The following is a 27,380-nucleotide window of genomic DNA, read 5'->3' on the forward strand; positions in this document are numbered from 1 at the left end:
TAACTACATCCAGTTTATCTATAATATTTTTTTATATCTGTATATAAAAAAAAATATTATTTCATAATAGAGTTTAAATAATTTTATAATACTCTTTAATTATAATGATATTGTTTAATTTTCTCGGGTACTTTGTTACTTTGCCCAACCCAACAAATTTTATTATTTGCTGTATAAACGTCACAACCACAATACCAACACCATAGACATTTTAAGTTTAGTAATCAACTTGTCAAAAGTGTCAGGAAGCGATATTCAATTTCACTTTGATAGTGAAAAAAATACATATCAGCTGAGAATTATTGTCGCAGTCAAATTTGTTGACACAGCAATTAGGTAATAATCAACGAAATTACAGTGAGGCATTAAAAACTCATTCAGCGAGGTTTGTAAATACCGAGGCCGACGTCTTTTGTACAAGTGATCTTCTGCGAAAGTATACTAAAAAATGGTTACGATTTTCCGCAACTGGCCACTAGTCAGTTTGTTTTCATTATTTAATGCAGAATTTTTCATATTTTCTAGGATAATTTACATATTCTTGATATAGTTATTGTTTAAGGTTTGAATATTGAACAATAGCTATGTCTGATGACTGATTAACGTACCTTTTTGGGGTTTCTTATTTGCAGCCAATGACTAACCAATCTTCACCGATGGAGGAGCAGGAGAAGCTTTTGGATGAATCTCTTAGCGTCGTTAAAGTCCAGGTATAATATTCTTCATCATAATGTTAAAACATCAGCCATTTGACATCTTGTTCTAAAGGTATTTTAACGAATAGGTACCTGAGTATAGTAGGTACACATTTTTAAAATGTAGAAATCATAGTAACCCTATGTTACACCAATTTCTATTATGTTACAGTTAAAAATTATTATACAATTTTATTTCACAAAAACTAAACACGACGAAAGAAGCAAGTGCAGCATTTGTTGAGACAGTCTAATATAAAATTCTATATCAAGTCTTCTACGTCACAGCGCTGCATGCGCCCACGATTACATATATTCAAATACAAACTTTGGTACTCATACAGTATGATACAGTTCTAAATGTGAACAAAATACGTGTCGTAAATCGATCATTTTAATGGTGTGTAGTTACAAAATGTAACATAATTTAGATAGGGGGGGGTAAAAGATTTTATCACAGTGTGACGAAAGGGGGGTCAAAGAGTACCGAAAATGGTGTCATGACATTTATGAACAACCCGTAATAGCTGATTTTCCGATTTAGGCACTTCAAATGAAGAGATGTCTGGACAAATCAAAGTTGACGGACGGATTGAAACACGCTTCGACTATGTTAGGAGAGCTGAGAACGTCAATGCTGTCACCTAAGAGCTATTACGAATTGTGTATCCTTTTAATTTTTATATATAAAAAAAACTATCTGTATTTTTCCACAGCAATAAGAGTATGGTAGCCTAAAAACTGCCCGTTGGAGAGGGTCAATGATTATAACAAAAGAAAAGATTAACAATATACATTTATATATTGCTCAATGTGTATTGAATGAATGTGTCTCTATTAATCTGTATTTATTATACCTGCAATATATAGTAACGCCGAGTAGCACATGGTAATTTGTTCTAATAATTATTATTATGTTATTCTGCTCTTCCTTCTTTTTTCTGAAATGTGTTTAAGTGTGGCGCTAATCACCTATTTTCATACAAATATTAGTTACAATTGCAGTTCCAATAATTACATAATATTTAATGGTGTCATTAGTTTCTCATATTTTAATAGTATTACTTATGGATTGAATAATCAAGCAGTCCTCTTAGTCAAATGCGTAAGACACTGGCTTCCGGGGACTCCTGGTTCAATTCCTGTCGAGGTCACAATACATCTGTGTGATTTTCTCAAAGCCTGAGTTTTTCTGTGATTGTTTCACTGCTACTAAGTGCTGATGTGTCACTACCACACTACTGTCATTGGATCTCGTGGCTTGTTGTAGTAGCCAAATGAAATAATAAAAAAAACAAATTGTACTATTTATTGTATGTAATTTCTTTGTAGATACATTTTATGCTTAGAAAATACTCAGGCTGAAATTATTTTTACAACTCAAAGTAGATATTAGATAATTACTTAGTGTTGAGTGTTCGCCACTGGCCATCATCTGCTCATCACAGTCTTTACAACTCACAGGATTTATTATTTGTTTGCTCTTCAACTGTGTTGTCCAGTTCATAATTATTCATCTTTATTATAGTGCTATGAACTTTGATAGCTAGTTTGGGTACATAGATTTTACACAATATTTTTCTATCAAAGATAGCTAATTTTTCTCTTCATTCTGGTATGAGGAGATCATAGCTGGAAAAAATTCCTGACGTCCTGCAATAGTAGTACCCAAAGAATGGGGCATGTTACTTAGTGCAACAATAGAGTTGGTATTTTTCCTTAACTCGTTAACATAATCAGATATGGCGATAACAGATGAACTCCGCCATCTTGAACTATATTTGCTGGAGGAATTTCAGAAAGGCCGCAAAGTGGCTGACCTCTATGAGCTTGTCCAGCACGCTGGCAATATCGTTCCTCGACTCTATCTGCTCATCACTGTTGGACTTGTCTACATTAAGACGAATGCTAGTCTCAAACGAGATCTGTTAAAAGTTAGTATATGATGTTGTAAAATTATTTATTGTTTGATATTTCTTCAGCAGCCTTTGGCTTTTCAACAATGTAAGATACTTCCTAGTATTGAAGTTAGATAGTGGTTTTCAATTGGTTTCTATGGATTTTATAATGTGTTTAATAAATCTAAATATCATGATCATTTCTTTGTAGGATCTTGTGGAGATGTGCAGAGGTGTTCAGCATCCTCTGCGAGGACTTTTCTTGAGAAATTACCTTCTGCAGTGTACCAGAAATGTCTTGCCCGACGTCCAGGCTCCTGAAAATGAAGCAGAGGGAACGGTAAACTTTACATTCAATTGGCACTCACTATTTTTCATTGCGCTGATGGAGGCACCCATGCAAGAATAAATCACACATAACTCAATTTCAGTTTTGACTTATATGTATCTTAGCGATGTAAAACATCATTGGCTGCAAACCGCTCAATACCAATGGGCCAACGCCTCATTGGTTACATACCGCCTAATACCAACTGGCCGACCAATGAACGGCCATGACTGTCGTATTATTGTAACCTAATGACTTCAGGCTACCTTAATAAAAATGGCAGGGGGTCGAGCGAGATTTCTTATGGGAGGCTTGGAGTTTTTAAAAACGGAATTTATCACCTGGTCATCTTTATTCTTTAACTTGTCGTTATACAGGAAGCTAGCAGCAAACAAATTTTGATAATAGCCGATATACTGGATTATTTGTTAGCTTAGGTTAGGTTAGGTAAAATATCAAATCGAATAATGATAGCGTTATTATCAGATATTTGAAACCAATCAATATCAAAGTAATGTTCGTATTGAATCTAATAAAATTGGAATATTATTGTCTGTGTATGGTATTTTATCAATTTGTGTATGAGTCAGAGTATGGACCTAATAGGTTGAGCAAGTAGCTGACATCCATTTCTCGTAAAAATAAAATGTGATCCTATTAGGATCGGACATGGTCGAAAGAAAGAAGAAGAAGAAGATGGTATACGGTCATCTCTTTCTGATAAGAAAGCTCACGCCGAACTGTGCTATGGTGAAATGTAGTATCTACAATTTACACCCCCCCTGGTAAAATCGATTAGTTACATTTTCAAAATAAATTTATCCATGTCCTTAGTTGCTGTTTTCAACTCTATTTAAAATTTAACTTGGCCTGTTTGGTTGAAATGATTATTCCTACCAAAGAATACATCGGATTACAAATCTCACCGATACATTAGCATAATGGCACCACTATATATGTGTCAAATCTATGCGAATTTATCTAAAAGCCTATCCTATATGGATGATTAAAACATAATAATTAAGCGCAAGACAAGGAATCGGAACGATTCAGCACCACTGACTGGACGATAAGATTTGAGTGGATCATCGATGTGAGTCTCTGCGACAACTATATTATAGGCAAATACTTTATATTAGACTTGCTTGTCCACTTGGTCATTCAAATCGTAATGTACGTGTATTTCTTTGCGTATTTCATTCATCTTCTCGGTATCCAGTGGACAACTTTCAGTAGATGACACCAAATCGTCCAAAACCTCAGTACGACAGTATTCCGCTAAAGCAGTTGTGTAATACTAGGATGTCTGTAGGTAGAAAAACATAGCACAATTGAATTTTGCGATCACGAAACCTTGAAACGCATTCAAATATCTTCAGACAAGTTAATTTATTCTGACATCAGTAAGTTTCTTTAATCATTGCGATTATTAGGAATCTGTTTTTCATTATAATAATATGTATTACGATTTGACACGGACCACAGGGAGTATTTAGCGTGTATGAATTTACCACATTATAAGTATGGTTCGATAATTCAGGCAGGCAACAGGAAAGATTGGGAAGATTGCTGAGCTAGACAACAGGCTCGATCTAAACACTGTCGGTGATCGTGACCCAGATAGTACCTACATCGAATCTGTGCGCTTTAATTGTGAAACTATAGCAACTTTTTCTTTTTTACATTTCTATGGCAACACTAGTTATTTTTGGGTTAAGAAATCCCTTCTATTTTTATCACATGATAATCAACTGCTTTGTAAATAAATTCCTATCATTAGGTGATAAATATTGATGATAATGTAGATAATCTGTACCCGCCTATTTGTCAATCAATTATAACATTTATTATTGATAATGTGTAGGTAATAACTATTTCAATGGTGGACAAATGGTTATTCTGAATTAAATTTTATGTGTAATGTGCGTGGTATACACAAGGTAGTCAAACCAAAGTGTTCAGGTGGTCTCTTGGATTTATCTTTCTCCACTGGTAGGCCTTTAATTGTGTTGTTTCCACGAGTGATTCATTCGTAATCACTAATTCCAGACAAGCTGTTGCCACTATCTTTAAAATAAGTATTATATTGTTTTTAGACTTATTTGATTTGTAAAACGACACTTGATGTGATTATGGCATCATCGGTCTGAATATTTAAAAAAAATCGATCATTGATGTGTGTGTCGTTAATGATTTGTAATTTACGATTATCACTTATGCCTAGTCCATACCATGATACATTTGTGCGTAAAAAATGTCGCATCGGCACATGTGCAGGAGCTGCTTTTTCATTTGTTTTGGCTAGCCGCGTGGCGTCACTGTCCCGGCATGGCTTGCATATGCGCACGGAAGAAAGTTGCAACATTGCACCCAGTTTTGATTTTGGTTTTTCAGTTTTGGTCCCAGCCGAGACGATTTTCAATGTGCGACCGGGCTTACTGAAACTGAGGATGGCAGTCGATTAACTATAGTTCTCCTTGTAACCATAGTCTACAAAGACGTATTGGAATAAAATATCAGCTGGCAAAGTCTGTTTTATGTGGCGATGATAAATGAATTAATTTTTAATATTAGCGGAATATTCAACAAACCATTTCAATCCGTTCAAGAAACGTTGCCGTAATTTTGGCATCATAATTTGATTTTTTTGATACAATTACCTATTCGGTGTATACTATTGTTTCAGATAAAAGATGCGATAGACTTTGTCTTGATGAACTTTGCAGAAATGAACAAACTTTGGGTTAGAATGCAACACCAAGGACATTCCAGGTACATTCAACTATTTTAAGAAATAATAGTTTATTTTGATGAATGTGCAGAGCTAAATGATATACTGTAAAACCCCGTTAATACGAATATGGTTAATTCAAAATTCGCCTTCAATCGAAATTTTCGCGGAAATTTTAAAAAATCTATTTACTTACATCAATTTTGAAAAATATCACAAAATTGAAACAAAGATAAATTTTTTTTTCAAACTTTACTGTTTTTTGCGATACATTTTAAAATTTGTAATTCGATTTTTTTTTCGATTTTCTGTCCCATCAAATTCGAATTAACGAGGTTTTACTGTATATATTATACAAAATATGACATGAACTGTATGGTAAATGTATATCTCAGATAAAGTAGGATGATTCCTTTGGGTAGACAATGTTTTAAGGATTCAAGAGACGCAAGCATCCAAAAGGCTGGTCTTCAATATAGAAGGATCTGGAAATCTACACTGATAGAGAAGTGAAGCAAAAGACATATCATCCGTGGGGCTTAGGCATTGGAGGGTGCTTACTGCAGACAAATGTGGTGGAGACATTTCCTTGATGCGACCAGTAATGCCAATTATGATGATTTAAAAAATTAATATTGTTTATATTAATCGATTTCACTGTCACTACTGGATGCCACCCTTATGCAACAAAATCGTATATTTTTGAAGTTATACTTCTTTTGGCGTTTGGGAAATCAGATCAGTGTATTTTTGGCGTGTGACATGTAACATTTATAATTTATTTTATCACACGAAAAAAAACACACTCGATTGGATTCGAACCACTGATTGTTCGGTTATCAGCCGAACGCACTACCTTTACACCACAGTATGATACTGCAATCGTGACGATTATACAGTATAATATTATAGTTTAGAATTGTTCCGTTGCCTAGGCAGCGAATTTTATTATCGTCAGCCATTTACAATTCCTTACGTAAACAAACGATTAAATGTCAGAGTGACAGTTGGTATATTAAAAATAAAAACAACGAGAAACCATTATATAATTTAGTAATATAAGTTAAATTGTATAGAAATAAACTAACGGCGTTCCAATAAGCGGTCCTTTTTCTTGAGTGTGTAATTTAACAAGATAATTAAGAGCTAGTCAAAGAATCTAGTTTATCACAAGTTTTGTTTTTGTTTTGTTACGCCAAAGAAGTATAACTTCTAACGCGCGTATAAGTACACACATCGATTTTTTTTATTGTCAATTTTGGCTTAAGTTAGATAGCTGTTGGCTGGACTATAGAGGCATCTAGTGGTAAAAAGTAGAAGCATCAACTAAGCAGAAAAAATAAGTGTCTGAGTCGATAATCGATCACCAGCCACTTGAAGTACACAGTGTCCGTCTGCGACGATGTAAAACTGTACTAAATTCACTAGATAATAACTAAATTAATATTATCTGATCATATTCCAAATATGTACAATAGCAGGACATCGCTTCATTCAGATAGTTAGCCCGATTGCCGATGAAATGTCAAATACTACGAATGCCTAATATCTATGTGAGATTAACTATAATCCTATATGATATCTCAATGATTTCAACATTTATTTCGATGGAGTTAATTTCTTATATAATAATTATGTCTCCAGGGATAAAGAGAGGCGCGAACGTGAAAGGGAAGAGCTTCGGATTCTAGTAGGAACAAACCTGGTTCGCCTGTCACAGTTGGAGAGCGCTGGTCTGCCACAGTATAAGAGGTTCGTCCTTCCTGGAATTTTGGAGCAGGCGGTCTCCTGTCGTGACGCCATTGCTCAGGAATACCTTATGGAGTGTATCATTCAAGTAAGCTTATCCTTTATTAAAATGTCTAGCGAAATATTAATAATACAAATGTTAAACTTCAAATAATTAAATTATGTATATTTCTTACTAATTTAATTATAAATGAATCTTCTTTTCATTCAATTGTATATAATGTAATAATAATGTAAAAATAATGTAATAATGTAACATGTAATAATATTATGATAACATATGAAACTTCATAGAAGTTTCCTGTAAAATATTATACTTGTCATATAAGCATGAGTAAGAAAAGATTTGATAATTTATTGTACATTCAGTGAGTTAAATCGTTTGTTTCAGGTCTTCCCAGATGAGTTTCACTTGGCGACTCTGCAGCCATTCTTGAAATCCTGTGCCGAGTTGCAGCCCGGTGTCAATGTCAAGAATATTATCATAGCGCTCATTGACAGACTGGCCGCTTACAGCCAGGTAATTAAGCCAACAGACAAATTGTGTAGTCATTCTTGGCGACGCAACCGTCGTGTCTATTTCACTTACTATTCAACATACTTCTTTTCAACTGGGCCTGGCAGTCAGTGGGAGTCGATGAGTCTGCTCCTGTAATCAAAGCGATTCAATGATTGGAACTTTATAGTTTAAGCTCATTGCATCAATATGATGTCATAATCTTCATCAATCAAACTGCGGCTCTTTGTAGCATACATATTACTTTATTGACATTGTAAGTCTTCGTATGTATGTTGTATTTTTTTGTTTTTCCAGCGGAATGATGGCAGCATTAGTCTAACAGTAACCGAAGAAGATGGCGCAGCAACGAACACATCAGAAGTTCAACTGTTTGACGTATTCTCTGACCAAGTTGCTTCCATTACACAGGTAAATAAAATAGTAAATTTATACTATTAGTTACTACTATTTTTAATACTTGCACGCACCAGAGATACAGTATCGCTACCATTTGGACAATACTATTTGAATTGCATGTGTTGGAACGCTATGTCAGTTGCATACAAAAAATAAGACATTTTTAATATTGTCAGTCTTTCATGTTTGTTTAAATAAATGGTACTCAATATAATTTTGCCTTCACGGAAACGAGGAAATGGCATTCAAAACTATATTAATATGATTTCTGTTTACAAGACATTTTCATTTGACACCTTTCACTTGTTATGGGCTATGCATAGGGTCCTAAGTCTGTTATTGTAGAATTGTTTTGGGAATTGGTAGGGGGATATTATTCCTTTAATACATAATAATTGTGACACCATCCATCTTTGGAAATATCTTCTTTCTTATCTAAGTGGAGTATGTGGTCACCATGCATCTTTCTACAATGAATGAAATTGTAGATCTATAATATAATGTTAAGACGGTACTTCAGTGAAACGGCAAATAATTTTCAACTATAGGTGCGACGAAATTTTGGACTCGCTGGAAATCGGAGAGCGAACATCGAGCTGTGAACACGTCAATTTGTTTTGTGATGGCGACGGGGGTATTAATTCTTAAATCGTGTAAAGATGACTAAAAAACATTACCCATTTACTTGAAAAAAAAAAACATGTCAATGAATATATTATTATTGTTACTAATAGAACAATAAACAGAACATTAAATAGACGCATGTTGGATTTATATGACAAATTATATTTCATTCGGCACGCGTCAATTGCAAAATCCGCGCATCGCCTAGCAACAATCTTTTTAGACCATGCCTCAACTGAGGTATAGCCTTAAGAACGTTTATGTTATGGCTTTTTTTGCAATAAGATACCATACTACATAATATCTTCTCATCATGAAGCTCAATCACGTGCTGTGGATTTCTCAGGAGAGTCTAAACCTAGGCTTGTGTTGTGTCCTCGAAAGCCTTTATACACACTACCATTTACTTACTTTCTCTCTTTACCACTTCGTTACCACAAGCTAATTTTGTACGTATTAAAAGCTATCATATATAAAGGTAAAACTATGGGATGTGATCATAACATGTGATGTGACATTAGGTAGCGATAGAGGTTTATGTCGCCGCCATTAAGTGTCTATGTGCTCAGTTACGAAAAACCGAATCCGGTGTCGGCATTCCGAGTATTCTCATACATATGATGCGTAAGCGGGTCTTGAAAGAGTACCCACTTTGAGAGTGTAGTGAGCACATTCAGGAGTCTTACAAACTGTATGCTTTTCCCGGAGGGGTTTTAGCCATGCACTAAGTTAAACCCGAGGCTGTTGCATGAACTAACTTGTAATGAGATTTTCTCTTCTTATGTAAAATTTTTTTGTCTTGCTCTCGCAATATGATTATATAATATGGAAAATATTTAATTTTGGTTTAAATTTTACTTGATAGAACCGCCAAGATATGCCGCCAGAAGACACAGTATCGCTGCAGGTGGCCCTGCTGGGCCTGGCGCACAAGTGCTATCCGTCTCGGGTCGACTACATTGACAAGGTTCTCCAGAACACCGCTGCCATATTCGATAAACTTCAAATATCAAAGTGAGAATACAATCATCATCAAAATATAGTATTATATTATATAATTATATATCGTCTCTGTTCTGGCAGAAAACACTAATTCGAGAATACTAGTTTCGAGTAATTTGACTTTGAAGTTTTTAAAATGTTTGAAATGGTCTATCATGTGAGTTTATTAAGTAATCGTAAAAATGATAACTTTAAAATAAAGACTGTTTATTTATTAAGAATGTTAAAGTTTAAAAAAAAGTAAAATTTTCTTTTTTTATGTTTATTTTCTTATTTGTTTAGAAAAAAACGAATTAGTGTTTTTTGCCAGAACACATTTTGTCTTTTTAAGCGGTACTGATTACACTAAGTGTTATTTAGTGTTTTCTGCCAGGAGAAAAATGCAGAATATTCTCAAGCCATTGTCATAGTTTTAGGGAAAAATTTTAGTACTTACGTAAAATTATCTAGGTATTTTTATAAAAAAAATGAGATAGACACATACTGCAATAGTATATTCTTATAGAGCGTAGAGATTATAAGTAGGTACATGTGTAAATAGTGACTTGCAGAAGACATATTAATTAAGGGAATTTCAGAGTAACTATCATTGGTGGAAAAGTAGCATTGTTAGAGTCATCATCATCAGTCTGAATTAATACACTGCTGGATGAAGCCCTCTCCAAGCTGATTCCACTTCTCTCTGTCCTGTGCGTTACGTTGCCACGTACTTCCGCAGTACCATTTTCCATTTCATCGATCCAGCGGCCTCTAGGTCTATTTTGTGGACGTTTTGTACCTCTTGGGTACCACTGGATGACTACATTTGTCCATCGGTTGTCCCTTTTTCGAGCTATGTATCCATCCCATTTCCATTTGTGGTTTTTAGAGAACACTATTACATCGCAAACCCTTGTCTGTTCTCTTATACAATCATTCCGCTTTTTGGTCATTTCGCGTTATGCCCAGCATGCACCTCTCTATACCACGCTGTGCTACTATAAGTTTCTGGGTCTTTCCTTTACTTAGGGTCCATGTTTCACACGCACTTGTAATTACGGGAAGCACACACTGGTTTAACATTTTGCGCTTAAGGCACGGGTCATTTTTGAAGACATTATTCAGACGGTCAAAAGTTTTTCAGCCCAGCTTCACTTGGCGAACAATTTCATCGAAAATACATCCACCTACAGACACCTTGTTGTCCCAGAAAATATCAATTGAGTTACTGCATATGCAGTGACGTTCCAAGACAAAATGCCGCCCCTAAGCAGTGCCGAAATGCCGCCTCATTTTTTTTATACCTACCGTATTTTTTATCATCCTTTCCTGACACCAATATCTAAGAAATGTGTTGTATGGATACATTACTAACAATACCTATACCACTAAATACATGTCTACTTCAATAGAAAATATTGTGAGTCCACGGTTTCAGATACATTTTAAAATACACGTAACAACTTCCAAAGCTCGCGAATGACTGGCAAAAATATTTGATTTTTTTTTAAATTAGGGTATGTAAGTATGTAGGTACCTACCTATAATTCAAATGCAATTCGCTAATCTGCGCATGTGCGCAAGGACGTGACGTCCAAGGACAACGGAAGTAAACTAGGCATCGCGAGACATCGCGAACCCGGCAAAAAATTACAGTCCTATTAAACCTTTTTAGTAATTATGAATACACTTTGTTTCCAACTAGTGAGCTGATTTTTTTTAGGGAAAGATATTTCCGTTATAACTAAGTTTAGGTAGCTATTTCTATATATACCTAATGATTCTCCTCGATTGTCCGCTCTTCGGGTAACTGCCTACCCCTACGGGACGTCACTGTGCATATGGCTCTTGCAGACGAATCATAAAATAAATTGCATCTCTCATAATTATTACGAAAAAGTGTTTCAGCAGTGGCTTAATAGAAAATCAACCATGTGCATGTAGTCAAGTTACGTGGTGATTCGTGAAAGGCATGACCACTTTTACGACTGGAAACATGACTTTCCTGGTTTCCTATTGCCTCGGGTAGATATATCACAAATGAAACAATTGCGTCTTTCATGTTAGAAGAGTCACGTGAGCTTTGTTAGTAGAAGCACATATTAAATTCGTAGTTAATTTGAACACGAAGTTGGGTGTACAGAGGGGTGGAGCCCATATGAGTCAAGACCTTCGGCCATGAGGTTCCTACTATGAAGAAGAAGAATGATGCTAACACCAAAGTAACCAATACACTGGCTGGATACAATGGCACCATGCCTATATTCTTGACAATGGCCAGCGTTAAATAATATACAAAGTCATACTGCATCTCTCATATACATACGAAACTAAGATGCTCACACAGTGTAATTGTAGTTCCAAGTTAAGTAGTGAGGAGTTGGATTCACGACTACTTCCGATGCTGCTACCGTGACTTTTCGTGTATTACTTGCTATCGTCTTAGGTAGACGAATTACAAAATAGACCGTGTAGGTATATCATATTGTGCAGGTGAATCAGAGGTGCGTTCGCGGTGCCCATCGAGGATGTGAGGAGTGAGAGCCACGTCGACTCCTTGGCATGGTGCTATATCTTTTCGTGTATATGTACTATCGTCTCAGGTAGACAAATTGCAAAACAAACTTTATATGATTCCGACGAATCCGATGTACGCACGGGATTCTCATCAAGTACCAAGTTACGGAGGTGAGGATTGGGAGTCACGACCACTTCCCGACCTGGTACCATAACCTTTCGTGTATACTATCATTTCAAGTAGACAAATCACAAAAGTATGTCTCTATGATTATGTATACGGTTTGTTAGGTAACGCACCTGGACTACATGTAAATAATCTTTTTAATGTATTTTATACATCAGTGGCTTGTTGTCGATTTTGATTATAAAATAATAAATGTATAAATAAAAGGACTATGATGATTAAAAGCAATATTTATAATTGCTAATCAGGCTCTGTCAATCTCTCAGATCATAATATTGTTGTAGAATTGTAGAGAATATAGACACTAAGTCGCTTGCCAGTATAACGTGAAAAGCAAAAATGGTCCTGGCAGAAAACACTAACTCAATTAGTTGTTATTTCCAGGCAACATTTCGTAATTTTTCATTTAGTGCGTTTGCAGAAAACTGTTTTTAGGTAAATGTATATTTTATAAAAATTAGTGTGTTTTTCCAGACGGTAAGTTTGAAATAAGGAACATTTTGGTATAACTAACTCAATATGTCATTTTTTCGAATTAGTGTCTTCTGCCAGAACAGTGACGATATATAATATAATCTTTTTCAAGTGATAAGCAATGAGAAAAAATCGTTCATCATAATCGTGACACAATGACACAATATTAACATAAAGCTAGACATTGAATTGACTCTCCCATGATGGCCGCGCGGCTTAAGGCCATGCATTAGTTGAGGCACGGTCTAAAAAGATCGTCGCTAGGCGATGCGCGGATTGCGGGTGGCGGGTGAAAATGACGCCTGTCAAACGAAATATTAATTGTCATATAAATCCAACATACGTCCATTTTATGTTCTGTTTATTGTTCTATTAGTAACAATAATAATATATTCATTGACATGTTTTCTTTTTAAAGTAAATGTGTAACGTTTTTAGTCATCTTTACACGATTTTAGAATTAATTGACCCATCGCCATCACGCAGCAAAGTGACGTGTTCCTGGGTCAATATTCTCTCAGTGAATGGCAGCGAGTCCAAAATTTCGTCGCCCGTACAGTTGAAAATTATTTGGCGTTTCACTGATGCGTCACCTTAAGTGTCGGCCTATAGTGTCGTGGGACCCAGGTTCGAATCATGGATCTGGCAAGTACACATATTGTTTTTCAATTTATGTATGCATTCAAGTCAGTGTATGGACAGAGTGGAGGTTGTATTGACAGTTTTTGTTTTTACTAGAAATGGATGTTAGCCACTTATTCAACCTATTAGGTCCATACTCTTGACTCCAAACACAAATTGAAAAACAGTATGTGTATTTTGCCAGACCCACGATTCGAACCTGGGATCCACGACATTATAAGCTGACTCTTAAGCCGCTCGGCCATTGTTGGCGACAATAATTTAACCATGCTAAAAATAATGAAAAATTGCCATCATAAAATTATTCCCTTTTCCAAACTCAATTTTATCGCAGTGTGGTAGATTTCTGACTTGGTATATTTTTCTCTCCAAGGGTGGACTATAACACGAATGTTTGGAAGGAATTAACTCGCCTACTGAAGCTGCCGGTGGATCATTACAAGGACATACTGACTGTAATTCAGCTGACAAATTATGCCCCGCTTTTGGACTACTTAGATTACGCTGGAAGAAAAGCTATGGCCGTTTATCTCGTCACAAGCGTTCTGGAAAACGGCACGCTTATCACCACACAAGAACAGGTGTAGTTCATTTCCATATATTTAGTAATATTACGATTTGTTATACAGATTAACGTAATAACGAAGATGAGATGAGTACTTCATTTAAAAACTACATATATGTATATACAGATTATCTTCTGTTGTAGTTGGATAAAGCTGGAAATAGCTGGATGCAGCTTTTTGTTTTTTTAGTGGATTTTTTTGCATTCACTCTACAATCCGATGTGGATCTTGGCCATCCCACAAAGTGTTTTCTTAGCTGTTTTAGGTTTATTAGGGTAAACAACATGTTTATTTTCCAAACCTGGGATTTGAACTCGAGATTATCATAATTGGAGTGTTTATCATGTTAAATTACTGTGAACTAACAATCCCCTCCAGTACAGCTAATCGCACTTCCGTTTTAAAATGAGGAACGCCTTCAAATTTATCATTACATTTTACGCTCCCGTGGTGTATGGATCTATCAATTTACGTAATTTGACGCTTTTTATAATAAAAATATGTCTAAAACGATCGGGAGTGATGTTAGAATTATTATTAGTAATCCTTTGGTTTATTATGAAGAAGGAAAAGAGTCGTATCTAAAAAGAGAGCCGATACATTATTTAAATACGCCTCTAGCATGCATTGCCACCATGACAGGTACGTCACTGAGAAATCTTCTATATGCGACTACAGCGACTTCCTGTTATCGCCGATTTCTTGTTGTCGGACAGTAAGCACTGTTGATATTTAAGAAAATAACTCAACTAATTTTATGTGCTGCCATTTGTCGTGCTGTCTTTTTTTTTCTTTTTACGCCACGGGGCCCAATTAAATTATTATATAGTAGTGAAATGGTAGAGTTTTGAAGCAATTACAAAAACAACCAGGATTTAGAGAATCACATAGGTATCATTAGGAATCAAACTCAGAGCCCCCCCTCTATGAGAAGCCAGTGCCTTACTCATTGGAGTATGAAGGTCATCCTAATATAATATAATCCTAACATTCATAACATTTTTAGGTGACGTCTGTGTTAGGAATGCTGTCTTCTTTAATATCTGATCAGCCTGATCAGCCAACCAATACACAAGACGCTGAGGATTTTGCGGAAGAACAGGATCTCCTTGCAAGGTTAGCGTCAAGATTACATTCATACGAAATTAACTAGTAGTTATTACAGAAAATGCTTATCAGATTATGTTAATTTTGCCCTAATTAATCATCGAAGTCTGGATTGCTCCAAATTTTAGATATGACGTACTTGCACTTGCTAATAATTTAATAAACTATTTATTTTATTTATTTTGATACAGATGCGGGTCTATTGAATACGCAAGGCCGCTAAAGTGATAAAGTGATAGTATTTACTGCTAACTAGGGTAGGTTTGTATGGAATTATTAGCACTTATTGTAACAATTACAATAAGTCGGTTGGTATTGTTGCAATAAGTGCTATATTTTAACAGTGCGTCTCTTGGCTGTGATAAAATTTAGAGCGAGAGCGAGAGAGACAGTTTTGACAGATTACTTATTGTAACAATTATAATACCTCAATACATACTGTATGTAATAAATACTATCACTTTATCACGTTAGCGGCCTTGTGTATGGAATAGACCCCCTGAGGTGTTTTCAAATTTTATATCTTCAATATGAAGAATGTTACATTTTGAATTCTTGTGAAATATTCATTGAATAAAAGAAATAGTTTATTTGTAAATATCTTATGAGATTGCATGGTCCCCTGTCTCTTATCATCATTTTGACAAAGTCATAGTAGTATCCACCACAAACATGTTCTCGAAGCTTAGTATTTGTAAGCTGCTACGACTCATAAAGCAGAAGAATTGAATCAGTTGATCAAGTGGATTTTGCTTTTTATACATTCCTGAATAATGTAGTAATATCACCGGCCTTCTGCGCGCTCTGAAGCGGAGATGGCAGGCCGTGATAACGTCAAGGTCAAAGCGGGGGTGGGGGACAGAAACGCACGGGGTAATTGGTCAAGGCTGGTTTATTTGTCGTTACATGTTATTGTCATGGCGGTCGGTCGGTAATTGGCGGGCTGCAAACGTGGCTTCTTTGCGTCCTAGCTGCTGATGCTTGGCATCCGAGGCGATGCTCGCTGTCCGATGGGAGATAGGATCGGGGCTTGTGGCTTGGCGTGCTGCCGATGTGGTCCTTTATTTCCTGGAGATGCTTGACAATGAGAAGTCTGCCAACGCGGTCCTTTTGGCGGGATATGTATCTTGGCTTCGCGTCCGAGGCGAGCAGAGACGACGCTCGCTGTCCGGCGGCCAATCGAAGAAGAAGCTTTTCGCGCGTGTTCAGCCGTCAGATTCGGCGTCATCCCGCTCTCGGTCGCGAACCTCCCTGCTTTACCGACAAATTGGCCGGTGGCGGCGCTATCGGTAGGCCGCGTCTGTTTTGGCGGGATTCTGATGAATTTGAATTTCCGGTTGAGGCGGGCTTCGCTCGGCCGAGGGTTGCGATCACCGCGAAGAGTGGACGTAGGCTGTGGTGTTCTGGGAAAGTTGATGGTTCGGTCCGCCCTTTGAGGTAGTCTCCTGTGGGAGACTTTCATCTGGTATCAGTAACCATAATGTAAACGAGGAAATGATAAAAATTCTCAAATTAGTTTAATTGAGAAAGTATCTATTTCCAAAAACCACTCACAGTTTTTTTTCACAATTCAATATTTCGTCTCTGTTCTGGCAGAACACACCAACTGGAGAATACTAGTTTTGAGTAGTTTGTCTTTGAAGTTGTTAAAAAGTTTGAAATCATGGTCTATCATGTGAGTTTATTAAGTAATCATAAAAGGGATGACTTTAAAATAAAGACTGTTTATTTATTAAGAATGTTTCCAGACGTTAAAGTTTGAAATAAGGAAGATTTTGGTACTAACTCAATATGTCATTTTTTCGAATTAGTGTCTTCTGCCAGAACAGTGACGATTTGTAGTGAACAATATTTTTGTATTTCAAGCATGAATTGATTTTACCATTATTTTTTTTTTGATCATGTCCGATCCTAATAAGATCATATGGTCCCCGACAAGGTGGAGGTTTGTATTAACAGATTTTTGATTTTTTACAAGAAATGCATGTTGGCTACTTGCACAACCTATTAGGTCCATACTCTGACTCAATGATCAGTATATCCATTTTTTATTAGCAAATGATTCCTGAATTGTCATTAATATGAGATAAATAAAGTTGGACATATGGGTATTGGTTATGTGTATTAAATTATCCGTTACTTGAAGTCATCCAGTTTTAAACATTTTTTTCCGTATACTTTTGGGAGGCTTTGAAATATGGAGATCATTACAATATGTTATACGAAATCGTATAAAAAATGTTTATCCATTTTTTTGTTAGATTTTGACCGTATGTGGACTCATTGGTTTTTAGAAATACATGCATCAATCGTCTTTAGTGGTGAATTGTCATGAACCCAGAATTCTGTATATGAAAATGATTTTAAAAAGTCCGATATAATTCTATAGACAGTCTATTATAACTTGAGTCGTGACCTTGACGCTAGTGTCGTAATGTGAGTATTGCCTGTGTATTGCGAGCTATTAGTTCTTCAAACCGTCACACTTAAGTTGCAGTTGTTGGTCTTTTTACGTAGGCAATATAGCATTGGGTTAATGTGTATTTATTATGCAGACTGATTCATCACTTCAAGTCGGACTCACCCGATCAGCAATACCTGATCCTGCACGGCGCTCGGAAACTTGTGGCGTCTGGCGGACCACGCAGATTGCCTCACACACTGCCACCTATCATCTTCCAAGCGTATCGCTTGGCCTACACCTATAAGCAACTCGCAGATCAGGTCAGTTTAACTTGTTTTTTTTTACCCATCTAATCATTGTATCCATTTACTAGTGAATAGGGTGTTTAATAACCTGTTAGCAACTTAACCACATTATAAAGGTGATATTTTACTGTGCTGATCACACCTTTCCACAATGGTAGTATTTCACAAAACAGATGGTCACTTCGTCAAAGTACAAAAATTAATTAAACATTTTTTTAACTCCTGGCAACATAACGATTAATAACTCAACAGTGGTTTATTGCACAATTTTTTTTTTGTAAGAGAGACTTTAAGTCTATCAGTGCCTCGGGTCTTCATATTATATCTAAAACAGCCTCTTTCTCTCCACACCGAGTCTTGGATTTATAATCTCTGAGATACTGAATTCTATATTTTAAACATAAGCTTGTGAGAAATGTATCATCTAATTTTTATATTGTGTGCGGGGATGGCTCATCTGAGCAGTAAATTTTTTTGCATAGACAAACGCACTTGTCAAATTAGTAGCGGCGAAAAGGGATGGTGTATTTTTATGTATCTTCAAACCAAAAGTGTGAAAATAATAATAATAGAATTATGTGATGACATTCATTCTGTGAAGAATGTGCAATATTTGGTTGGGTTAATAAAATGTTGGTGGGTGTAATAAATCATTGTTTAGTCTATTTAGGCAAACCAAAATTTTGGTATCGCATACTACTTTCTACTAAATTTCTGTACGTGGATATTGGAAGTATTTGTGTGAACAAATTTGTACAAATGTGCACGCACACACCTCAGAGAACATTGTTTATGAGTGGAAGAAGTTTATTATTTATTAATGTTTTGTTGTTTATGTATTCTTAGGATGAAATGTGGGAGAAGAAATGCTTACAAATCTTCCAGTTCTGCCATTCTGCGATAACTCAACTTATGAAGGCCGAATTGGCTGAACTCCCTCTCAGGTAATAATACATCTATATATACAGTCGATTACGCTTAATTGGGAAACTCCGGGACTAGGGCATTTTGGCCCAAAACGAATTCCGCATAAAATTATACAATGAATAGTCAGGAGAATAATAAATTCACCTATATAGTAGGTACCTACATACAATTTAATCTGTCTTGTTTTTGTATGTTTGCAATTCTACAAAATCAGCACCAGTATTCAGTGCAGATGTAGGGCTTCCTTCATTGCCTTCCTACATAAAATAATGCTGTAAGCCAGAGGTCGGCAAACTGCGGCTCGCGAGCCATATGCGGCTCTTTGGGTATTGGCGTGCGGCTCTTTGCCAAATTCTCAATTCTTAATTTTTACAAAGTCTTTTGCAAAATTCACAATTTTTATTTTTTGTCATTGATTTGTACACTATATAATGACATTATCGCGAGCCTAATTTTTCCTCCGTGATGGTTGATGGAAAAAGGTATGATTGTTGTTGCTTTAAATCCCCGCCCATTGCAAAAAAGTCGACAAATTAAATGCCACCAAAATTGAGGATTTGGAGAGAGAAAAATGCAATTAATTTCACAACACAAGTGGAGCGCTCCGAAAGATCTACAGAAGGTAGATACTTATTACGATTTTTAATACATGGAATAGCTTTCCGAACTCATATTCGAGACTTCATATGTATGGACTGAAACGCCTGAAATTAAAAACTACTAAGTTACATACCTAACATACAGAAACTCTCCAAAGAAATGCAAGGAAGGTCATTGTTCACATTATTTTTAGGGAATGCGTGAAAATTGTATGTATTTAAATGTTTATAAATAAACAATTATAAAATGTAATTAATTCATTTAAATAAATCATATTTATAAAAATATACGTATGGCTCTCGAATTTTTTTTAACCGTTGTGCCACTCATATTTGGCTCCTTTGGTCCAAGAGTTTGCCGATCCCTGCTGTAAGCCATCTATAATTTTTTTGGCTCTTAGTCACAGACACAGGTCATCATCATCATTATCTTCTTCATCTAATGATGTTTCGATTCAATGACTTCAACAATTATTCCATCCTCACAGTCTTCATTTTCTTCGTATCATGGTAAACTGTTAACTATTGTCGAAAATTCTTGACAATTAATAGTAGGAACTTGTAACATCATTGAAGTTAATCCTTCCAAACCAAAACCCGCCCTGCACCACACTCGGTCTTAATCGAGCGTATCACGGGACCTTACAGTGGCGATGTGAAGCATCTATTTCAATGTTGCCTTGGAATGCCTTGGGAGAAAATACCCAAGACTGAGGTTGCTACGCTCAAAGTGAGCTCTGACTGAGTTTAAAGAATTTACTCTTATGAAAGGGGCCAGGAAGAGAAAAGCACATGGAAATTACGAAAAATAAAATGAATTTAAGGTATATAATACAACAAAGAAAACGAAGCTAATCATACGGACAGCAAACATTATGTGAAGAGATCTTCACGCCCGCAGTAAGACGCTGCAAATTTTTAAAATGTAAGATAATTGGCCTTAGTAGCAACCAAGTTGGGTGATAGTGCAGTTGGTTGGAAGCGAAATTCTAAGAAGATTGTCGAAGAGCACGTTCCAGATTAAGGGCCCAAGAACTCGTCTTGTCTGCAACATGTCGAATACATCAATGTGACATCATCGTTATTCACAAAACACACATTGCAAATGGAGCTCTGCACATTGGTGGAAAGTGACTTTTTAGTTTGAAAAAACCATTTAGTGAGTCGAAGTCGAACATGCTACAAATTGAATCAGTCATTTCTATAGATGTCGAAGCTTGCCGGTCACCGCATCCCCTACATATTCACATTTCGAGAGGTTACGCGCGACTGTTGCTAGGCGCCTATGTGCGCGGTCTTCATATGCAACATTGATACGACGTTCCTAGAAGGTTTGATGTATGGCTGTGCGGCAGACGAGGCGAGTTTAGATGTGCGAGCCGGCTTATAGTTTTGGTCTGCTGACTAGAGAAAATTTTCAATCGGCAGAAAAGCTAAAAAATTATTCTCAAATCTGACTTTGAAAGGAGTAGGTACTCGCATGTTGTAAATTTGGGAAATATTGCATTAATATATCGTAAGCAAAACAAAAAATTTTAATTGTAAATGTATAGTGAGTCATATGAACTTTGTTTATCATATAACACTGGATGACACTCACACAGCATTTTTAATGTGGTTGAATTTGTAGCCACAGAAAAGTTAATATTCTCTACATTCTTGCATTGAAAAGTGGCATCTGTAAGATCTTATTTTTAACATGATTACAAAATATATCAATTTTGTGATCGACGCCAATAATGCAGATAAGCTGCCATAGTTTACTAATTTTCTAAATAAATTTCTAGACTGTTCCTGCAAGGAGCTCTGGCGATAGGCCGTATCCAGTTTGACAACCACGAACCCATTGCGTACGAGTTTCTCTCTCAAGCATTCTCACTCTACGAAGACGAGATTTCAGATTCGAAAGCGCAGCTGGCCGCCATCACTCTCATCGTAGCCACCTTCGAGCAGATGAACTGCTTCGGTAAGACATTTTACTTATTTCGTGCCATTTATCTCTTGGTGACTGATTATAGACGTCAATTCTTTACTGGGCATCACAGTTTTCCACAAAGCTTAGTGAGCTTGGTGAATTAGTGGAATGAATTGTTCAATATTATTGACCTTTAAAATTCGATGAGTTGGTGATCTTACAATACACAGTAAACCTTGGTTTGCGAGTATTTTGCAAGACAGTCAAAGAAAAATCATAAATTTAACTTGATAAACAAGCGACGATATTACTACTATACGATATATATTACTATACGATATTAATACGATATTACTACTAATGAACACACTAATGAGAGTGACACACTAATTCAATGAAACTTCAAAAACTCACTGACGACATAAAATTGAGCGATGAGTTTAAATTATGTATTTTTCATAACATTTATACAAATCAAAAATCATTACGTAAAATTTCTTTTTATTTTTAAAAACAATATATTTATTAATATGCGACAGTATAACAAAGTGCAGTCTTGACAAAAATATTATGCGCAAAGGTTTTAGGCTTTGTGATAGGAGCCTACCATATTTCATACAATTCGATAAACTGACTTGAGGTTACTTGATGGTAAAGTCCATACGAAATAATATCACAATTCCTTGAGAAATAATCTGACATTTATTTATGTCAAGACACATGGTGCCCTGTGGTATATATTTTTAAACCTTTGTAGATTGCTTTGTAATCTGTGTAATATGTACATTCATACATATATGACAGATGTCGTTGGCAAATTAAATTATTTTTATAGAATACAAAATAATCAAGTGATTATATAAATAAGTATGTCAATATCCAATTAAAAAATATTTTATTAATTGTATATTGAAATATTTTCTTTTCTTAATCGCCTAGTATGGAGTGTTCGTCACTGATACATATGTAATGTTTTTCTTTGATTTGCGATTTAACTATTGTTAGATGTGCCTATTTGAAACTAACTAATAGTACACATCTACGAAAAATACATGTTAGAGTACTTTAGTGGCTCTAAAGACCATCCAGGGACTTGATCGTTGTTGTGGATGTGCGATGCTTGATTGTCTTCCATCCACCGGGGTCAAGAAGTATGTTAAAGGTTCTTTAAAATGTATAGAACTTGGCACATAGTTGTGGTACAATATGTAATACCTAATAACACTTAAAAGCAGTCCCTATCAGTCCTGTAATGTAATGACTTGTTTTGTTTTAGGTGAGGAAAATGCGGAGCCGGTGAGAACGCAGTGTGCCCTCTACGCCAGCAAGCTTCTGAAGAAACCGGATCAGTGCCGAGGCGTCTCCGCCTGCTCACATCTCTTCTGGAGTGGTAAAGGACCCAACAAAGAAGAGGTGATTCACAATAATATACTTTCTATCTTGTCGCATTTTATGTATATCGTATTTTATACTTGTTGTCAATCGTTCCCTCATGGTTGAGGATCACTACCAGTCGCTCCAGATTATCTGGTCCACAATAAGGAATGACAGAAATGAAAATTGCAGAATCCGTCTTAGATTGTCAGCAGTTGTTTCTTTATTTTAAGTCTCTGGATGATTGATTAGTTTGTTCCGTGTTTTATTCAAGGAATTCGGCGTCACCAGATTATTAATTATTATATATTTAATGTAAAAATTATTCCGGGAAGGGCTTAGGAACGATGGATTGAAATTACACTCTAATAGTTATAAATTATTGTTAACATCAATCTGATTACATTTTCCATTGTTTGTATCATTTCAGATGCGTGATGGTAAAAAAGTGTTGGAGTGTTTGAAGAAAGGCGCACGTATCGCATCGCAATGTATGGACCTCGCCATCCAAACCCAACTACTCGTAGAACTTCTCAATCACTACATCTATTTCTACGAGAAGGGCAACACTCACGTTACCGTTGCCTTGCTCAACATGGTAAATATTACAAATTCTGCGGTTATAAATAATAATTCATAAGATTCTTATTTCTCGTTGTCATCGTCATGATTGACGGCATGACGGTTTCTGATACTGCTAAATTAAACAGTTAATCTTTGTTGACTTCAATTGTCGAATTCGGTCCTTTTCGTTTAACCAGTAGCGAAGGGTGGAGGTAGGCTGTTAAGATCTGTCATAAAAAGTGCACATTAAACTTTGTTAGTCATACGTATTTGTAATGTAATGAAAACAAATACGTATGACTGACAAAGTTTAGTGTGCACCATTTATGGCGGATCTTAAAAGCCTACCTCCACCTTTTGCCACTGCTGACAATTCTATGGAGAGATTCAAAGTGATATTTCTGGATTAGACTAGATGATTGGTCAGGATCAGCGATTCTGCTCATGTAATTTAGCCATTATGTTGTAATTGTGTGTTCAAGTCAAGTCTTTCCGCAGTTTTAATATGTACTTCATAGGTTTGTTTTAAAATTGATCTTTATGACATTCCCCATAGATGATATCAAAGATCCGCGAAGAGTTACCGAACCTTGAACAGTCAGAAGAGACGGAGCAGATCAATAAACACTTCAACGGAACATTGCAGCATCTCAGGAGCCGAGAGGAGAGCACTGAGGCCGACGGAGTGTCCTACGCTGAACTAGTTCTATAAGCGCCTGCCCTAACTATGCAATACATGATCTGGGATACACTATTATAAAGCACCGGTTTTATCATCCAGTCGATAATCTTGAATATTGGTTTACGCAGTCAGCTTAACCTTCCACAATTTTAGGATAATATACAGGATTTGCCGAAGAGAATAATGTAATGATCGTAAAAATGGAGAAAGCTTTTAAACTCCACGTTGTGTAGAATCTATTTACATATTAATTATATCCAAAGAATTTGAACTATATAAAAGCAATCTTATGACATTTGAATGCCGAATGAATGAAACATTGTTATTATGGCGATATTAACACCCACGGTGGCCACGCGGCTTAAGCGTTGGACTATAACGCCGTGGGTCCCAGGTTCGAATCCTAGGTCTGGCAAGTACACATATTGTTTTTCAATTTGTGTCTGTCAGGGTATGGACCTAATAGGTTGAGCAAGTGGCTGACATCCATTTCTCGTAAAAAAACAAAATCTGTTAATACAAACCTCTACTCTGTGGAGGCCCATATGATCCTATTAGGATCGAACATGGTCGGGGGGATTAACATAGTGAAGTGTGCATTTCTAATTTCCTAACCCACTGCCATTTTGTGAAATTCATTATTTACTTACTCATGTGCAGTTATAAACGATTTTACAGGATGTTTCAACTAAATGATTCATAATATCAGTGTTCTATTAATTGGCTGCTTATCTACTCATCGTGACACATTATCTTGGAAATTGGCAAATAATCTCATAATGAATGAGTGACGTTATCTTCAAATGAACCTACAGTGCAGTCACTTATAGCGAACCTAATCAGTTGACCAGGGGCCTTTTTTTGCTTAACTTTCATATGTTCATAGATTTCTTTACCATCTTTGGTTATATTTTCATGAAACAACTTTGTAAAGTTGTAACACCTGTGTTGTGAATATTTAAAAAAAAATCCATAGGTAGTAACAGAACTCATTCTACAGTGAATACTGCATACTATTATAACTGCTATTGTTTTGATGTTTTATTGTGACTTCTTTAATAAAACTAAATCAGTAATAGTCTCCTACATGATAAATCCGGTGCTCTGTATAGTGTCACCTTTTAGTGCTCGAACGCAGTGGTCGGGCAGGCGGGGCGCGGTAGCGGCGTTCGCAACTCAAATGTATAACCGTGTGTGAAATGTTCGTAGACAGTGTCTTTTGTTTGGGCATATCACATAGAGTTGTGCGTTCGAGTTGCACACACCACTGCCGCGCCGCTGCCCGCCTGACCACTGTGGCCAAGCGCTTATACTAATGATTATAATAAAATTCTACATACCTACTATGTATTATGTACAGGGATATACTCGAAATAATTATAAATTAAAATTTTTGGTAACACTTTTGAGAAGTATGTAAATATCTGTTAATGTAAATCTATAAATTTATGATAACCACACTATACATGTTGCCAACTTCAAATTTGTGGTGTCATATTATATGCCACTGGATATCAATAATATTATATATCGGATCAGCTTGTCAAATTGTTATGTAATACTGTAGTTTAAGCCTTCCTGATTTTTCAAAATTGTCAATCTTTGTTTTGTTCACATGGCGTCTGTGCTAAGATTCATTGCATTTGTCAGCCATTATCATTATCCTCAGGAGAGTTGTCAACAAAAAGTAGAGAAAAATGAAAGCAATACTCATTATTAGCTCAAATCAAACGGTATTCAGAATAATCTCCATATTGATGTTTCCATTAGGCAGTTCGCACACACAGAGACTCAACGCTGTGTCAACTTAATAAGAACACAACGAAATTGCTTTTCTCGTTCCACACAGACGATTTAATCCATAGTAAAAACAATAAAATCGACTAAACTGTCAATGAGATTAAATATCTTTGAACAGAATGCGAATATTTGAAAAAGTAGTGGTGTTTTAACGACGCTTGTGAAAATTAAGATCATTAAAATATTGGATACGTCTGTTAAGTAATGCATAGTGCTTATTGTATGGAAGAGATGGTATGTATTGCATCTGCCTGCCGTTATTATGTTTGACAAATGGTAATAGTGACTAAGTTATCCAAAAGCAACAAGCGTGCAGCTGCTGCTTCCAATTCAGTTACAAACGCATTTTTTTTCTCTAATTGTACTTCCATAATATTTTTGTGAATGTTAACTAGTTTGCCAAATTAAAGCTACCCAGTGGTGGTCTTAAACAAAGTTTGCATGTGCAATATTAAGAAAGTAATGGTTAGGTGTTCTTGTATATTATAAATGTCACTTTTTACACGGTCCAAATATTCAGTAATTAAAAGGTTACCGAGTTGAAAATCATTCATATGAACATCGTGTACTTCTCAACGGTGTTGCCAGAAAATTCTTTACTCTCCGATTTGTACCGATCACCTATGGTAGCAAATAAGGCCATACTTATTATCTACAGACTGCCATAAATTATTATTTTTTGAGTTTTTCCTTCTTAAAATATTAATCAATATTATTATACTATGAAGTGTTATATAAATAAATGAAAAAATTGATTGTGCGTGATGTACTGATTTGGTCTCCAAAGGGAATAAAAATGTAGAATAAAAGATTTTCTTATTTGATGTATCATTCTCTATGATTATTTGCATGCGTGACTAGAATCTACTCCAAAGGTAATATTATAAAAAGATCAAGCTAAATAATCATCTGTTGTTGGTTTTTCAGTTTATTAAAATAATAAGATTAAGGGGACTGCTCTCGTTTGTTCTCTGTATTGGCGATAATGTTATCTTCCAGATCTAACTACAACAAACTGATACCTATTACATATCATCGGATATCTGAAAACTGCTGTGACTGTTTACTGTGTATTTTGAAAGGTTACATAACCTAGAAATTATAAATAATATAAAAAAGTGTGAAACAGTTTCATATAAATAAAGTTGTAATTTATCAGGTTTTTTAATTATGCTTAAAAAATACAAGTTCTATTCAAGACTCAGAAAGCAAGCGGCCTGTATAAATTTATATCAGAATGTTATTTCATTAATAAGGAAATCTTTTATCCTCAGTATATTATTAGACGATAATTATATTATATAAAGAATATAATGTATAAAGTTTTATGTATATCATGTTAGAAAAAAGTCTAATTAAAATAGTAAAATTATTGTTTAGCTAATGTAATAATTT

The 27,380-nt window shown here is 35.7% G+C and overlaps 1 protein-coding gene across 2 annotated transcripts; it reads left to right on the top strand.

The window, feature by feature from the left end:
- The first annotated feature begins 205 nt into the window (after positions 1-205).
- Positions 206-26,762, top strand: Vps35 (Vacuolar protein sorting 35). Of its 2 annotated transcripts, none has more exons than XM_085960918.1 (18): positions 206-336; positions 633-710; positions 1,240-1,360; positions 2,436-2,629; positions 2,805-2,933; positions 5,608-5,693; positions 7,297-7,489; positions 7,793-7,921; positions 8,216-8,329; positions 9,807-9,955; positions 14,116-14,323; positions 15,315-15,424; positions 17,971-18,139; positions 18,971-19,068; positions 21,438-21,616; positions 22,842-22,978; positions 23,370-23,537; positions 24,060-26,762. In XM_085960918.1, exons 2-18 carry the CDS (start codon positions 636-638, stop codon positions 24,213-24,215), a joined length of 2,415 nt encoding a protein of 804 aa, XP_085817044.1. In that variant the 5' UTR covers positions 206-336; positions 633-635; the 3' UTR covers positions 24,216-26,762. The 2 variants fall into 2 exon arrangements, with proteins under 2 accessions (XP_085817044.1, XP_085817043.1); XM_085960917.1 differs by lacking the exon at positions 206-336 and adding an exon at positions 366-478.
- The last annotated feature ends 618 nt before the right edge of the window (positions 26,763-27,380 follow it).

The sequence above is a fragment of the Rhyacophila brunnea genome, unplaced genomic scaffold, assembly GCF_057557595.1.
Source record: "Rhyacophila brunnea isolate RB1 unplaced genomic scaffold, BYU_Rbru_1.0 scaffold_12, whole genome shotgun sequence".
Classification (NCBI taxonomy): Eukaryota; Metazoa; Arthropoda; class Insecta; order Trichoptera; family Rhyacophilidae; genus Rhyacophila; species Rhyacophila brunnea.